This window comes from Cyrtonyx montezumae, unplaced genomic scaffold (genome assembly GCF_038088225.1).
Source record: "Cyrtonyx montezumae isolate F1298 unplaced genomic scaffold, pur_monq_1.0 scaffold_30, whole genome shotgun sequence".
NCBI lineage: Eukaryota > Metazoa > Chordata > Aves > Galliformes > Odontophoridae > Cyrtonyx > Cyrtonyx montezumae.
The window spans coordinates 4,136,798-4,153,002 of NW_027072035.1; the positions used below are offsets into that span (position 1 = coordinate 4,136,798).

General features: G+C 45.6%; 1 protein-coding gene across 2 annotated transcripts in view; it reads left to right on the forward strand.

Moving 5' to 3' along the window:
• The window catches only part of TNPO1 (transportin 1), a 78,611-nt gene that overhangs the window by 14,114 nt on the left and 48,292 nt on the right, over positions 1-16,205 (forward strand). The window contains exons 2-4 of one of the 2 annotated variants that reach the window (XM_065744197.1): positions 3,706-3,880; positions 4,113-4,226; positions 7,756-7,831. In XM_065744197.1, coding sequence (XP_065600269.1) covers positions 4,122-4,226; positions 7,756-7,831 — 181 coding nt within the window. In that variant the 5' untranslated portion in view covers positions 3,706-3,880; positions 4,113-4,121. Of the gene's footprint in view, positions 1-3,688; positions 3,881-4,112; positions 4,227-7,755; positions 7,832-16,205 lie in introns of those variants that run through there. The other variant, XM_065744198.1, reaches the window with a different exon arrangement.

A 16,205-nucleotide genomic window follows, 5' to 3' on the forward strand; every position in this document is an offset into this window, starting at 1 on the left:
GGAAAGGACCTACAAGATCATCTAGTCCAACCATCCTCCTATCACCATCCCTACCCACTGAACTACTAAATCAAATCCCTTAGCACCTCATCTAAACGCTTCTTGAACAGTGCTAGGGATGGTGCCTCAACCACCTCCCTAGGCAGGCCATTCCAGTGCCTGACCACTCTTTCAGAAAAGAAATGCTTCCTCAGGTCTAATCTAAATCTTCCCCGGCGCAACTTGTGGCCATTCCCTCTCGTCCTGTCATTATTTATCAGGGAGAAGAGGCCCACCCCCTCCTCACCACAACCCCCTTTCAGGAAGTGGTAGAGTGCAATAAGGTCTCCTCTGAGCCTCCTCTTCTCCAGACTAAACAATCCCAGCTCCCTCAGCCGCTCCTCATAAGACTTGTGCTCCAGACCCCTCACCAGTTTTGTTGCCCTTCTCTGAACACGTTCCAGGGCCTCAATGTCCTTCTTGTAGTGAGGGGCCCAAAACTGAACACAGTACTCGAGGTGCGGCCGCACCAGAGCTGAGTACAGGGGGATGATCACCTCCCTGCTCCTGCTGGCTACACTATTTCTAATACAGGCCAGGATGCCGTTGACCTTCTTGGCCACCTGGGCACACTGCCGGCTCATGTTAAGCCGAGCATCAACCAACACCCCCAGGTCTTTTTCCTCTCTACTTTCTTCAAGCCATTCTGCCCCAAGCCTATAGCATTGCATGGGGTTATTGTGGCCAAAGTGCAGGACCCGGCACTTGGTCTTATTGAACCTCATCCCATTGAGCTCAGCCCAGCTGTTCAGCCTATCCAAATCCCTCTGAAGGGCCTCCCTAACCTCAGGCAGTTTGACACATCCTCCCAACTTGGTGTCATCTGCAAACTTACTGAGCGTACACTCAATCCCCTCATCTAGGTCATCAATAAAGATATTAAACAAGATGGGCCCCAAAACTGACCCTTGGGGGACACCACTCGTAACAGGACGCCAGCTGGACTTAACTCCATTAACCGCTACCCTCTGGGCACGGCCCTCCAGCCAGTTCTCCACCCAGAGAAGAGTGAACCTGTCCACACCACGGGCTGCCAGTTTCCTCAGGAGAATACTGTGGGAGACCGTGTCAAAGGCCTTGCTGAAGTCCAGGTAGACTACATCAACAGCCTTTCCCTCATCTACCAGTCTGGTCACCCAGTCATAGAAGGAGATGAGGTTGGACAAGCACGACCTGCCCTTTGTGAACCCGTGCTGGCTGGGTCTGATCCCCTTGTTGCCATGCACATGCTGTATGATTTCCCTCAAGATCATCTGCTCCATAACTTTCCCTAATACCAAGGTCAGGCTGATAGGCCTGTAGTTCCCCGGGTCTTCCTTACGGCCTTTCTTGTAGATGGGAGTCACATCGGCAAGCCTCCAATCTTGTGGGACCTCTCCAGATAACCAGGAATGCTGATAGATGGCAGAAAGTGGCTCGGCAATCACCTCTGCCAGCTCCCTCAGCACCCTTGGGTGGATCCCATCTGGTCCCATGGACTTGTGGCAGTTCAGATGGAGGAGTAGATCTCTGATCGTCTCTGCTTGGATCACAGGGGGTGCATTATGCGCCCCGTCCCGGACTTCCATGTCAGGGCAAGTACCCTGTGGACAACTGCTCTGTCTATTAAAGACAGATGTGAAGAAGGCATTGAGAACCTCAGCCTTTTCCTTATCATCTGTGGTTACATTCCCTGCCTCATCAAGTAAAGGAGAGAAATTTTCCTTAGTTTTTCTCTTGTTGTTAATATATTTGTAAAAGGGTTTCCTGTTCTCCTTTACTGCAGTAGCCAGTCTAAGTTCAAGCTGGGCTTTAGCATTTCTAACTTTCTGCCTGAAAATATTGGCCAGTTCTCTGTAGTCACCCCAAGTAGCCTGTCCCATCTTCCAGAGGACATAGACTCGCTTTTTCTCTCGGAGTCTCAACAAAAGATCCCGGTTCATCCACACTGGTCTTTTTCTCCTCCGGCTCGACTTACGGGACTCCGGGACAGCCTGCTCCTGTGCCTTTAAGATTTCCATCTTGAGGAGCATCCAGGCTTCCTGGACCCTTTTACCCCTCAGGAGCGAGTTCCAAGGGACCCTTGCAACAAGCACCCTGAACAGGTCAAAGTCTGCCCTCCGGAAGTCCAAGGTAGCAGTTTTGCTAGTCACCCTCTTGACGTCACCCAGAATAGCAAACTCCACCATTTCATGGTCACTCTGGCCAAGACAATCTCCAACCTTCACATCTCCTACTAGTCCTTCCCTGTTAGTGAAGAGTAGGTCAAGCAGGGCACCTCCCCTGGTAGGCTCTTGCACCAGCTGTGTCAGGAAGCAATCATCCACACATTCTAGAAATTTCAAGGACTGCTTCCTCTGCGCAGTATTATATTTCCAGCATACGTCAGGGAAGTTGAAGTCCCCCATGAGAACGAGTGCTGGCCATCGTGCAACATCTACGAGTTGTTTATAGAACACCTCGTCTATTTCTTCATCCTGACTAGGCGGTCTATAACAGACCCCCACCACGATGTCACTCCTAAAGACTATCCCCCTGATCCTTATCCATAGGGACTCTACTTTATCATTTCCAACCTCAAGCTCTTCAACATCAAAACACTCTTTGATATAGAGAGCTATGCCACCACCCTTTCTTCCCTGTCTATCCCTTCTGAAGAGCTTGTAGCCATCAATCCCAGTATTCCAGTCATGGGAGAGGTCGCACCATGTTTCTGTAATAATTCTGTTATCCAGATATGTAGATACTATAAGTATACCTATGACAGCTTGTTTTGCTATTTTGCTAGAATCTGTGCTGTGGGTGCTAGTTTTAGCTCCTGCAAGGGTGGTAGCTGACTGTAATAGGAGGAAAGTTAGTCTAGGACACAATACACGAGACTGGTTGTGATTTAAGTACTGTTTTAATTAAAGCTTTGGCATGGTGACAGAAATAGACACAGCAAATTACTTGGGATATGCAGCTGGTAATCAGAAATATTCCGTCCACTGTACCTCTGGACAGTACCACTGCACTTTGTGCCTGCAGCACTCATACCCGGTGTTGTGCTGCAACAGTTTCCATTTCTAGTTTTCCGTTAGACAAGGAAGATGCTTACAAACGTGATGTCTGAAAATAAGATTGTATAAACTGAGGAGTTACTGTTTTTCGATTTCATTCTTAAGACCACATTTAAGCCGCGTGATTGTATTTTGGCTATTAGTATGTGTATTATAGATAAAAGTAGCGATATGTAAGTATGCATGATACTGATAGATGCATAAGCTGCTAATTTTGACCTCAGATCTCTGCTGATATAGTTTGAGGCTAAAGATAAGATATACTTTGTATTCAAACGGATTTCTTTTGTGTCGCCTTCTCCCTTTCCGTCTAGTTGGCCCTACTCCCTCTTCGCATGTCCAACTGCGAATGTAGCCGGCGTGAAACCAAGTCACGCGGCAGAAAGCAGATGGCGGGCAGGTACCCCGTCCCTCGCTGCCGGCTCTGCTTTCTCGCCTCGCTTCTCCTTCCTCCGTGGGCGGCCGCTCCCGGCCCGCCGCCAGCCGCAGCTGTCCCGAGGGGCCGGGCACCGCTACCCCGAGCGCCACGAGGTTGCCGGGGCTCCCCCCCCCCCTCCCTCGTACCGGCCTCGGGGCCCCGGCGCAGTGCCGGCCGGGACTGAGGCGGGCCGTGTTTTGTCGCCTGCAGGCTCCTGGCGGCGTGAGACGCACCGGGGGAAGGCTGACGAAGGCGCCGGCGGGCCCGAGGCAGCCCGGGCGGGCGGAGGCGAGCCCGGCACTAGGACCCAGAAGACGCGCGGAGGCTCTGGCAAGATTACAAATTGGTCGTGACTCAGACTCTCGGCGGGTGGCGAAGGGAGCAGGTTGGTGCCGTCTGCCCGACTGGTGCGGGGCCGCGCTGGGGCTCGGGGAAGGCGGGGTGGTTGGCGCTCCGCATTAGGCCCTCCCTCCGTTCTCGTCCGTCCGTCCGCCCTCCCACCCTTCCTTCCTTCCTTCCTTCCTTCTTTCTTTCCTTCCTTCCTTCCTCCCCTCTCTCCCGCGGCCTGGCCCCGCTGCACCGCTCACCGCGGCCGCCTGTTGTCTCCTGTTTTCCAGGCAGCCAAGATGGAGTACGAGTGGAAGCCCGACGAGCAGGGGCTCCAGCAGATCCTGCAGCTACTGAAGGAATCGCAGTCTCCGGATACCACCACGCAGAGAGCCGTGCAACAAGTATCCTTCGCCGGGGCCTCCGCCGGGCGGGGCGGGTGGAGCGGGGTTGGCCGCCGCGGCCCGGGCGGGCGGCGAGGGAGCCGGGCGGGGAGCGCGGCCTGTGGGGCGCCCGGGACGGGGCGGCGGCGGCGGCCGGGCCTGCCCGGGGGCCGCCGCGTTGCGGTGGGCCGAGCCTCCGCCGGAGCGGGCGGCCGTGGCGCGGCGTTTGAACCGCCGGAGCGGCCTGCGAGCCTTTGGGCCGCCGTGCCCTGCCGCGGGCCCGGGCACCTGTTGCGAGCCCGACGCCAAAGGCCGCCGCTTTTTTTTAAAGCCCTCTCTCTGGCGCGGCTGCTTCGGTGTCTGCCGCTTTACTGGGTTACCCCGCGCTGGGCCGCTGCCAGCGCCCGGCCGCGACGGGGCGGGAGCGCGGCCTTCGCTGCGGCGGATCCCGCCGAGAGCGCCGGGGGCCGCTGACCACGGGCAGGCCGCGCTGCGCCGCCTCCCGCCTAGGGTTACCCGCCGGCTGCGTGCCGCGGCGGGGCCTCCCGAGCCCATCCCCCGCGGGAAGGGCTCGGGTCGAAAGCCTGCGCTGAGGGCAGGAGGGCCTTGCTGGAGCCGCCGCCGGCGTAAAATACGCATTTTGCTGCGGGTGGGGACGTTCCTGCCTGCCTGGGAGCTTGAGCTGGTGTTGTTAGACTCCGAGAAATTAGCAAGAAGGGAACGATCGATTGTCTGCGCCTTCTTGGGCCAATTTGCAGGGCGTTTTTTGTCAGTTGTGTGTGGTGGGTTTTGTTTCGGATGCTTTCTTCTGCCCCTCATGTCTCTTGATGCTAGAAATGATGAAACAGCAGGGTTTTAAGGAAAAGAGAAGAAAAAAGAGAAGAAAATTTAGATTAATAGAAGCAGCTCTTAAAAGATGTCTGTTGATTCTTGTTCCCTGAGCTGGCTGTGTAAGTGCTTTGAAATACCAAGAAGTCTTCCTGGCGTATGAGTTTATTATCATGATTCCTTTTTACTTACGGCATGTGCTTCAAGGTCTTAGCAGACAATTCATTCATGTAAGTAAGGGGAAATGTATATAAGGTTATTTTAAAAATGATTCTGTCTTGAAGCCAAATTAACTCAGCCTTTAGGTTTTTCTAACAGATAAAGTCAAATGTAGAACAGCTTCTGTTATTATCTAAAAAGTGAAGTTATTTTTAATCTTGATCATCATGTTTTTTGAGCTGTATTATAGATTTTTGAGATGCTTTTGCTGCCTTTGGAAAATCCTACAGTGTGGCTAAATGATGCCTCAAATTTTAACAGGTGTTCTTCTTTAGTATTTCAGATATAGAATTGTTTATAGCAACAGCAGATTTAGTGTAAAATGATTATTTAATGCTCTGCTTCCGAATAATAATAACAATAATAGCATCTGCTTTGTGTTCTGAAACATAGCTGAGTAGGTGCGGGATCGGCATCACAGTGTATTCTGTTTGTCTGAATGATGAGTAGAAATTAAGTAAAAATGCTTTTAACTGATTTTTTAAATCCTTAAGTGGCAGTGGTAATTTCCTGCTGTGTAGAGATACCTGTGATTTCAAAGATTTCCTCCTATGCTGGCCTGCATAAGTTAGAGGAGTGGCACACTGTATCACTGTGTTATGCTACCATTTAGAAAAAGTTTAATGTCTTATTCACAGGCAGCGAGTTGTAACTTTAAGTAATATCCTTTGAAATAGTTTTCACAAACCTTTGGGATGGTTTCTTGAATTGTAGGATGCTACTTAGCAGCATGCCCAAGCTGGATGGTCATTAATGGTTTCAAATTTAAAGCACTTTCAGTCCTTAATTTAAGATTATCGGAGTACTGTCTTATACTTCATGACACAATTTCAACACATTTAGATGCTTAGAACCTAATTGTAATGAAGTGGGGAGCATAGATTAACCAAAGCCCTTTGTTAATAAAGTTAGGAATCAGGAAGGCCTTCAGACACTTTTCAGGTGAAGAAATTTTTTTTTTGGAGGGAGAAAAAAGGAAAATTGCAGGTGAAGAAGTTTTAGTGGAAAATATGGCCTATTAGTTCTTACTTGATTAGTTGACTGATTAGTTAAGTTCTTGTTTAACACTTCTAGTTCTTTCTGTGCTTTGTATTTGAGCCAGTGCAATCTGTTCTCGTTAGTATTATTTGACATACTGTTTTGGTGGTCATGTTTTTGAAGCTTGGAGTAGAAGAGGAAAAAATTACAAGGCATGGTACCCTACTTTTTTGCTTCTGAAAGATTTTCGGTATAGAAGCTAAAAAGAAAAAGTATCTCTGGGTGTGTATTTTGTATTTCTTAGGGGTCATGTGGGAAGTTCAATACTATTTTCACTTGGCTTGACCATCCTTTCTGTTTATATTCATCGCTTGTGTATTTCACAGCAGATGACCTTGTATCTATGATGAGTATGCATTAATCTTAAGTCAGACAGGCTTCTCTGGCCATTGCTTGATGTAAGGAGCCTAAATATCTAAAAATGAAGTTTTTATATATATCACCTATGAGACTAGGTGGACTACTTGGTCATTGTAAGGAAACAGATTCTTTAGAACTGGAAGAGTTTTAAAGGGTCACCACATCCCAACAAATGTATGTGGTTAATGTTTTACTAATAATGCTTAGCAATTCAGCTAAACAGCTAGTAAAGTCAATGCATATGAAATAAATACTCTTTTTTGAAAAATATTTTTTGCTAAATGTCATATTTATCGCTTCTAGATATCATCAGTATGATTTGAAGATGATGCTGCATGTTTATGACTCAAAATACTATTGTCGAGCAGAACACCAATTAATACCAGGATATGAGAACAGATTCTAAAGAGAATGCTGTTCTGAGAAGTCCTGTTCAAGCCAAGCAGCAGCAGATGATAGAGTAAATGTCAGAAAAATAACTGAATGCCTTAACAGTCCTTTAAAAATTAAAAAAAAAAAATTCTTCCTTCAGTTTCCACAAGGATATAGTGGAGACTTTGGTACTGTTGTAAGAAGCTCATTCAGGGAGCCAGTGCTCTAGAAAATAAATACATATGCAGAAGAATTGTTCTGTATTACTTGTTTTAAGAGACAGTAGATAAGTTCCTGATGCAAATATCTGTCCACTTAATTAAACCAATTCTCACCATCAGAATCATAGATAGCTGTTGTGCTTTAATGCTGGAGTACTTTTATTTATGATGGAGAAAAACGATGTATTGTGAGATTCTGTCTCAGCTTAGCTTCTGAGTGTAATTATTGAAATTAGAAACTGTACAGAAGCAGCATTTTTAGTGTTTTCAAAAGCGCTTTAAAGGTTGTATTTTTTCTGTCTTTTGGGTTTTTTTTCCAGGTTTCACAACTACAATATACTCCTACAGTGCAAGGACTACAGACTGTTTTCAGTTTGTTTTTACTCCGAATATTTTAAGGTTTTACATACGATTGTTTGAAATGTTCAGAAATGTAATAATAACTTCATTCAGAAAGCTATAAATGCTGCATGTATAAGATTTGACTTCTCCTTAACAGTTTCTCACTTCAGAAACTAGAACAACTGAATCAGTATCCAGATTTCAACAACTACCTGATTTTTGTTCTTACGAAGTTGAAGTCTGAAGGTGAGTTATTGAGATATTAAATGTTTATTACACTTCTATTTTTCACTTGTTTGATTTTTTTTCTTTACCTTTAAAGAAATAAGAAGCTGAATCCTGCAGTCATTTTTGATCTCTATAATTGTTGAGAACCCATTCATCTTCATGGGAAGATTTGTGGTAACATGTCTAAAATGTATTTGTGCATGTAGTTTCAAAGTCTTAGAATAAATTCTGCTCTAAGTATCCTATGAAATCTCCCCACTACTACAGGATCATCATGCTTCTCTGGTGCTTCTATGAAACTAAAATAAATTTCCTCGATAGTGATGAAATGTGACTGGAGATGTTATTAGATGTTCTGGTAAATCCAGTTACAAATATAACTGTACCAGTAATCAGCCTGCTGAGTATTTTGATGGTCACATAAGTTCATAAGTTCATAAGGTTGGAAAGGACCTATAAGATCATCTAGTCCAACCATTCAACACATACCAATGGTGTTCAGAGAGAATGTCAGAATCTTCATCCTAAAGTCTTAATTTTAACAAAACACAGTTAGAAATCACTCACAGTTTACCATTGGTTTATTCTTCTGAACCTAGTACATGCTGTGTGGTGTGCTCTCTGTAGCCCCTACAAATGAGTAAAATCAGGCAATTCTTTAGTAATCAACAGAACAAGTTAAAGATTTTTCTTCTTGTGTACTACAGTTCTGATTTTTGAGATCTTTGCCAGTGAGAGAGATTCATTTCAGGATCTATTTTGGCACATCTGATTCTTGCACATTTATCATTTATATGTAGGATTGTTTGGGATATTTTTTTTCTTAGTGTCTTGCTACTAATACTTGTTCTGTTTTCTGTTTTTTTTAATCTCTTGGCTTTAGAATGCTTCCTTTTTCAGTTTGAATTAGATCTTACTTGCAAGTAACCCTTTAACATTCAAAGCGTCAGTGAGATCGTTTATCTTCTGTTTAAACTAGTATTTTGTTTGTGTTGTCTGCATACTTAAGAAGGGTGTAAGGATAGGGGAGTATAGTATGTCTTTGCATTTGAAGATTGGGATATATCACAGTTGTTTTGAGTCTTGTGTGTAGGAAGTTTCCTAGTAATGTTTTAAGATCTTGGGGAAATGGTTTGAAATTTGAGAGTGTTTTCAAGACTGGAATCAGCCAAGATAACAAATTACTGAGCAAGATGCTAGTATAAATAGAAAATATTCTATACACTTCAGTGTTGGTAAATATGGTATCATATAATTGTTAGTATGTTTTATACTATTAACAGAAAAAAGAGGTTTTTGTGGTCGAACTGCACCCAAATCTCTCACAGGTACATCATGTAGGCCTTTTATGAGAATGCAGAGAAGTAACTCTTTGCTTCAGGGAAGGTTTTGTCCTTCATCAGTGACTGAATTTTTACAGTCATACGCTTGTTTAACTCTGTATTTTAAGATCAGGAAATCTTCAGAACAGGTGGGTTATGGTCCTGGTTAACCTGCTGTAGATGTCACTGCTCAAGCAGGGGCTGACTATGCAACTTCGAAAGGTCCCTTCTGACCTCAACCGTTTTTGTGATTCTGTGTCATAATGAGTCCAGAGTTAATGTTTTTTCCACAATATTTATAAAATTCGAAATATCTTGTTGCTTTGCGATGTAGGACTAATGAAGGATGGGGAATTCTTGGCTGGATTTACTGTGAATCCAGTTGCCAAGAGCTCTCTGTCATTACTCCTGCCCAAGGAAGGTAAAGAAAGGGACCTTTAGAACTCTGTGAAGTAGTTAAAATATTTGGAACTGACGGGGAAATGTGGTGGAGTCTATCTTTAGTACAATTGGGAAGTGTTCTTTACTTTCTCCTTCTTAAGAGGATTTTCTTGTCAGTCTGCCCCATAAGGCTCTTGAGTAGGGAAGACAGGCCCTGTGCTTTACACCACAGACTGTAGCTGAGATACCCATAGTGTTGGAAGTTCACACTTCTCTGTGGCCATAACTTTCCAGCAGAAAGGGTGATGAAAATATGCTTCTGACATTGCTCATAGTTTATTCAATGGGAATTGAAGTGTTCTGTTAGCTAGTATGTGGGGCAAAAGAGAGCTTAGTTTGACAACAGGTGTGGCTATCCATAGATAACAATTTTTGCCACTGTTGAAACTTCTGAGGATAACTGTGTGAAGATGACATTGAACTGGAAGCTCCTGGAAGTTAGAATTCTGTGAGGGTGGACGGAAATGCATTTTAAACACCCTTATTTTATTTCAGTGTGGGTTGTACCATGTTGTCTTTGGCCTGATTCTTACACGTCTGCAAGCAAATAACTTAGCTTGCTTAGTTAGCTGCTCCACTAAGGCCCACAGTCAGACAGTAGGCAAGCTCATGGAATAAAACATCATCACAAAATATTGGAGGTTGGGATATGGATCTCTAGAAGGTACTTACCAAGAAGCATGGTGCTCAAAGGACATCCTTATTTCGGCAAAATGGAGTCCACATTGTCATTCAGGTACTCGTATTAGTGTAGCTACTTCTTGGTTTCAGGTGCAAAACTGGCTAATAATGTAGTGGCACTACACTGACTTGGTGCTTTTCTTACTGGAAGTACTGGGTGATGACTGTCATAGTTGTGGCTTCATGGTTTTCTTGATGCAGTGTTGTATCGGCATACTCTGAGATGACAGGGCCTGCTTGCATCAGCAAAAAATTACTGTGTTGCTTCCTGGTTAACTGTTCTCTGTTCAGCTTTGAAAAGAAACTAAACTGAGACTTACTAATCTTTGTGGGCTATTCCTACTCTTTTTATGCTTACTTTCATTACTGATTAAAGTTTTCATGCCTCAGATAATGAAAAGGAAGCTATATTTATAATATGGCAGAATTCATGTGGTATTCTGCATGGTTTAATGCAGCTTAAAGATGGTGAATTCTTTGTATAGAATTGCAAGAACAGAAGTGGTGGTAGTACGTAAACCACTGCCCAGGTAAGATATGTCAGACCTAATACCCCTTTATCTTGGGTAAAAAGGCCACTAATATAAGTGCTGTTCTAGTTAAGACAAGACAAATAGACCCTTTCTCATATCTACTTTTTTATCTTGCTTACACAAGAGGTAAAATATGACAGTTTAAGAATACTTTCTGTAAAGCCTTGATTCTGTCTATTCCTTCTACATTTAGGTGTGCTGCTGGATTTTTTGCCAGGATCTACGCTAACATGCATTGAAACAAATAGGTGATGGTCCTGATAGTTTTCTGCTGGCCCACGTAGACATTGTGTAGCTGCAACAAGGCAGATAACTAAGTGTTTTGATTCTGATGTTGGATCATGTTTTGATGACTGACGCTTTAACTCATCCTATTGTGGGAACTCCAATCCTTGGTCTTGCTAGTCTCACTCAGTAGATGGATCATAGAGGCTGTTGCGCTCAAGGATCATAGTCTTTATAACAAATTTATATTCTGATGGTGGATAAGTTGGGATTGAGAATAGTGCTCGAGTAATGCACTGTCTTTATGTTAGTCTTTAAGGGTGGCCTTTTAAGTTTACTTCCAAAATGTTTGGATTTTTATAAAGCAGTTGAAGATCAAATGGTGTCTCAACTACTCTTGGTATTGTCATTGATGACTCAGTCATTCAGAGTATTTTATTTTGACATGGAGTTTTACCTTTGCATCTGGCACTTTTATTCCACTCCTCCTACCTCCTCTCAACCCTTGCACCCTCCAAAAGCTTTTGTTTGAACTGGAAATTCAGCACACATTATATCTTATTATAGCAATTTAGTTATGTCTGCAGATGGATTTTGAAAAGGCTTTTTATGAACTGTTACCAGGATCCAAAATAGCCATATGGATTTGATGTGAATATTTTCTGATAAGTTTTGAAATTTAAATTTGATCTGGGCTGTGGTTTTCATGAGTCCTTTCCACTATGGAATATCTCTTTCACGGTATGTTGATGTTGAAAGACATTTGAAGCTGTGCAAGAAAAAGATTGAGAGTCACGTATTGATTAACTGTTGTGGTTTTGTGGTGTTGATGCCGGTATTCCACATCAGAGCATCACGCAGCAGTGAAGGAGTTAATGCTGTGGGAGCAGCAGAGGGGCGGAGCTCCGCACCGGATGCCAGGCGGTGCTCTACCTGGGCACGTTCCTCTGGGCTGCTGTGGAGGTTCAGCACGTGTGCTTCCCCTGAAGTTCTTCCTTAACGTAAGCTCACAGCTTTTGGTTGATATAATTGATATTCTGGAGAGAAATGGTTTCCAAACCAAGGTCCAAAGCAAAAATGAAAACCTCGAAGTTAGACCTGACCAATCACAGGAAGCACCGGCATCAGTGTCAGTTGCCCGTGTGGAAGGCCAGAAATGGACACAGCCGTCCTCGCACCTAGAATGGAAAGAAGAAGCAGAGAAAGAAAAGGAAGATCCAGGCGAGGGGCCCTCCTCAGCACCACTACCACTACCACCACCTAGAAAGGCCACTAAGAAAAGTGAGAGACATGGAGAAGACAGCGATGATGATGGAGTCACTGTTACCACTACTCGTCGGCCCCTAAAGATGACTGAAATACAAGGTTCAAGAAAGGAGTTTGTACGGCGCTCGGGTGAATCTATTGTCACCTGGTTGCTGCGGTGTTGGGACAACGGTGCCAGCAGCGTGTCCCTAGATGGCAGCGAAGCCCGCCAACTGGGAAGCGTTGCTCGAGACCCAGCTATCGACAGAGGAATTGGCAGATGTCTGAATGGAGTCGCTACCCTCTGGGAACGAGTACTAGTGGCTGTAAAGGATAGATATCCTTACAAAGATGATCTGGAGCCTAAAGTGGAAAGATGGAACACCATGGAGAAAGGCATCCAATTTTTGAGAGAAACAGCCGTAGTAGAGATGCTGTATGATCCCAATTTCATCCCTAACAATCCACACCAGGACCATGATCCTGATAGAGTAAGGTGTACACCTGATGTATATCGTAAGCTCTCAAAAACAGCACCAGAGAGGTACGCAAGTACACTGGTAGCAACGTTCCATAGATTTGAGGGTCAAGACAGAAGACTCCCAGTTTATGAATTGACTATTACACTCCAAAACTTTGAACAACAGTTTCCACCATCACATGCTTCCATTGCAGCAATAGTAGCAGAAGAAGTAGGTGAAATGAAGAAGACACAGAAAACTATACTGGAGGAACTGTAATTACTGATGAATAGGGATGAACCTGTGTCAGTATTGGAAACACCTGATGAAGATGAGCATGACCCAAAGAATCTGATGAAGCAATTGATCAAACTGTTGAAAGTCTCGGCCACCAAAGGCAACCGCCTCTCTGCACGAGCAAATGACAGCAGTAACATCATGTCACGTGTGGCCATGTGGAGCTTCTTATGAGAAAACGGAGAGGACATGAGGAAGTGGCATAAAAAACCCACTCCTGCACTGTGAGCACGGGTGAGAGAACTACAGCAGAGATCAGCCACCAATGAAATTGCTCCCGTCACTGCAGGTAGCCAGTAGAGGGGCCCTGCCCTCAGCCAGGGGAGGGAAAGGGATAATAGGGTGTATTGGACTGTGTGGATTAGATGGCCTGGCACATTAGAGCCACAAAGATATAAGGCACTGGTGGACACTGGTGCACAGTGCACTCTAATACCCTCGAGTTATAAAGGGACAGAAATGATTCATATTTCTGGAGTGACTGGGGGTTCTCAGGAACTGTCTGTGTTGGAGGCAGAAATAAGCCTCACCAGTAAAACCTGGCAGAAGCATCCCATAGTGACTGGACAGCGGGTTCCATGCATACTCGGTATTGACTATCTCAGAAGGGGACATTTCAAGGATCCCAAGGGATACCGATGGGCTTTTGGAATAGCTGCTGTAGATGCAGACAACATTCAGCAGCTGTCTATTTTACCTGGCCTGTCAGAAGATCCGTCTGTTGTGGGGGTACTGAAAGTGAAAGAGCAGCAGGTACCAATTGCTACAAAAACAGTCCACAGACGGCAGTACCACACCAACAGGGATTCCTTGCTCCCCATTCATAACTTGATCCGTCAGCTAGAGAGCCAGGGAGTGATCAGCAAAACTCACTCACCATTTAACAGCCATATGGCCAGTCCATAATGCCAGTGGAGAATGGAGGCTGACGGTAGATTACCGTGGCCTGAATGAAGTCACACCTCCACTGAGTGCAGCTGTGCCAGATATGTTGGAGCTGCAGTATGAACTGGAGTCAAAGGCAGCCAAGTGGTATGCCACCATTGACATTGCCAATGCATTCTTTTCTATTCCTTTGGCCACAGAGTGCAGACCACAGTTTGCTTTCACCTGCAGGGGCGTTCAGTACACCTGGAACTGTTTGCCCCAGGGGTGGAAGCATAGCCCAACCATTTGCCATGGGCTGATTCAAACCACACTGGAACAGGGTGGGGCACCTGAGCACCTCCAGTACATTGATGACATTGTTGTGTGGAGTGCTACAGCAGAGGAAGTTTTTAAAAAAGGAGAGCGAATAATCCAAATTCTTCTGGGTGCTGGTTTTGCTATTAAATGGAACAAAGTGAAGGGACCTGCCCAAGAAATTCAGTTCCTGGGAGTAAAATGGCAAGATGGACGTCGTCACATTCCAGGAAATGAGATTGATAAAATCACCAGTATGTCACCACCCACTAGCAAGAAAGAGACACAGTCTTTTCTGGGTGTAGTAGGTTTTTGGAGGATGCACATCCCAAACTACAGCCTCATAGTAAGCCCCCTCTATCAAGTGACTCGAAAAAAGAATAATTTTGCATGGGGTCCTGAACAGAAGCAGGCCTTTGAGCAAATTAAGCAGGAGATAACCCATGCTGTGGCCCTGGGGCCAGTACGGTTGGGACAGGATGTGAAAAACATCCTCTACACTGCTGCTGGAGAGAAAGGTCCCACTTGGAGTCTGTGGCAAAGAGCCCCTGGGGAGACCCGAGGCCGACCCCTTGGATTTTGGAGCAGAGCGTACAGGGGTTCAGAGGAGTGCTACACTCCAACTGAGAAGGAGATTTTGGCAGCATATGAGGGGGTTCAGGCTGCCTCTGAAGTAATTGGTACTGAGACACAGCTCCTCCTGGCACCTCGACTGCCAGTGCTGAATTGGATGTTCAAAGGAAAGGTTCCCCCCACCCATCATGCTACCGATGCCACCTGGAGTAAGTGGATTGCACTGATTACACAGTGAACTCAGATGGAGAACCTCAGCCGCCCAGGAATCCTGGAGGTGATCATGGACTGGCCTGAAGGCAAGAAATTTGGAACATCCCCATCAGAGGAGATACCACGTGCTAAAGAGGCCCCACCATATAATGAACTACCAGAGAATGAAAAGATGTATGCCCTCTTCACTGATGGATCGTGTCGTATCGTTGGGAAGCATCGCAGATGGAAGGCTGCTGTGTGGAGCCCCACACGACGAGTTGCAGAGGCCACCAGAGGAGAAGGAGAGTCAAGCCAATTTGCGGAGGTAAAGGCTGTCCAGCTGGCCTTAGATGTAGCTGAACGGGAGAGGTGGCCCATGCTATATCTTTATACTGACTCTTGGATGGTGGCAAATGCTTTATGGGGGTGGTTGCAGCAGTGGGAACAGGACAACTGGCAACGGAAGGGTAAACCTATTTGGGCTGCTGAACTGTGGAAAGACATTGCTGCCCGAACAAAAAGGTTGGGTGTAAAGGTGCGCCTTGTAGATGCTCATGTGCCCAAGAATTGAGCTACTGAAGAGCAGAAAAATAACATCAGGTAGATTGAGCTGCCAAAATTGAGGTGTCTCAGATCGACTTGGACTGGCAGAACAAAGGAGAGCTATTTTTAGCATGGTGGGCCCATGAGACCTCAGGCCATCAAGGAAGGGATGCAACCTATAAGTGGGCTAGAGACCGAGGGGTGGACTTAACTATGGATGCCGTTGCACAGGTTATCCATGACTGTGACACATGTGACATAATTAAACAGGCCAAGAGGATGAAACCTCTCTGGCAGGAAGGGCGATGGGAAAAGTATAAATATGGGGAGGCGTGGCAGGTTGATTATATCACCTTGCCACGAACTCGCGATGGTAAGCGTTACGTGCTTGCCATGGTGGAGGCAACCACTGGGTGGCTTGAGACATACGCAGTACCCCATGCTACCGCCTGAAACACCATCTTAGGGCTCGAGAAACAAGTCCTATGGCAACATGGCACTCCAGAGAGAATTGAGTCCGATAATGGGACTCATTTCAAAAATTCTCTTGTGGATATCTGGGCCAAAGAACACGGCATTGAATGGATCTACCATATCCCCTACCATGCACCAGCTGCTGGTAAGATCGAGCACTACAACGGGTTGTTAAAAACCACGTTGAGAGCAATGGGTGGCAGGACATTCAAGCACTGGG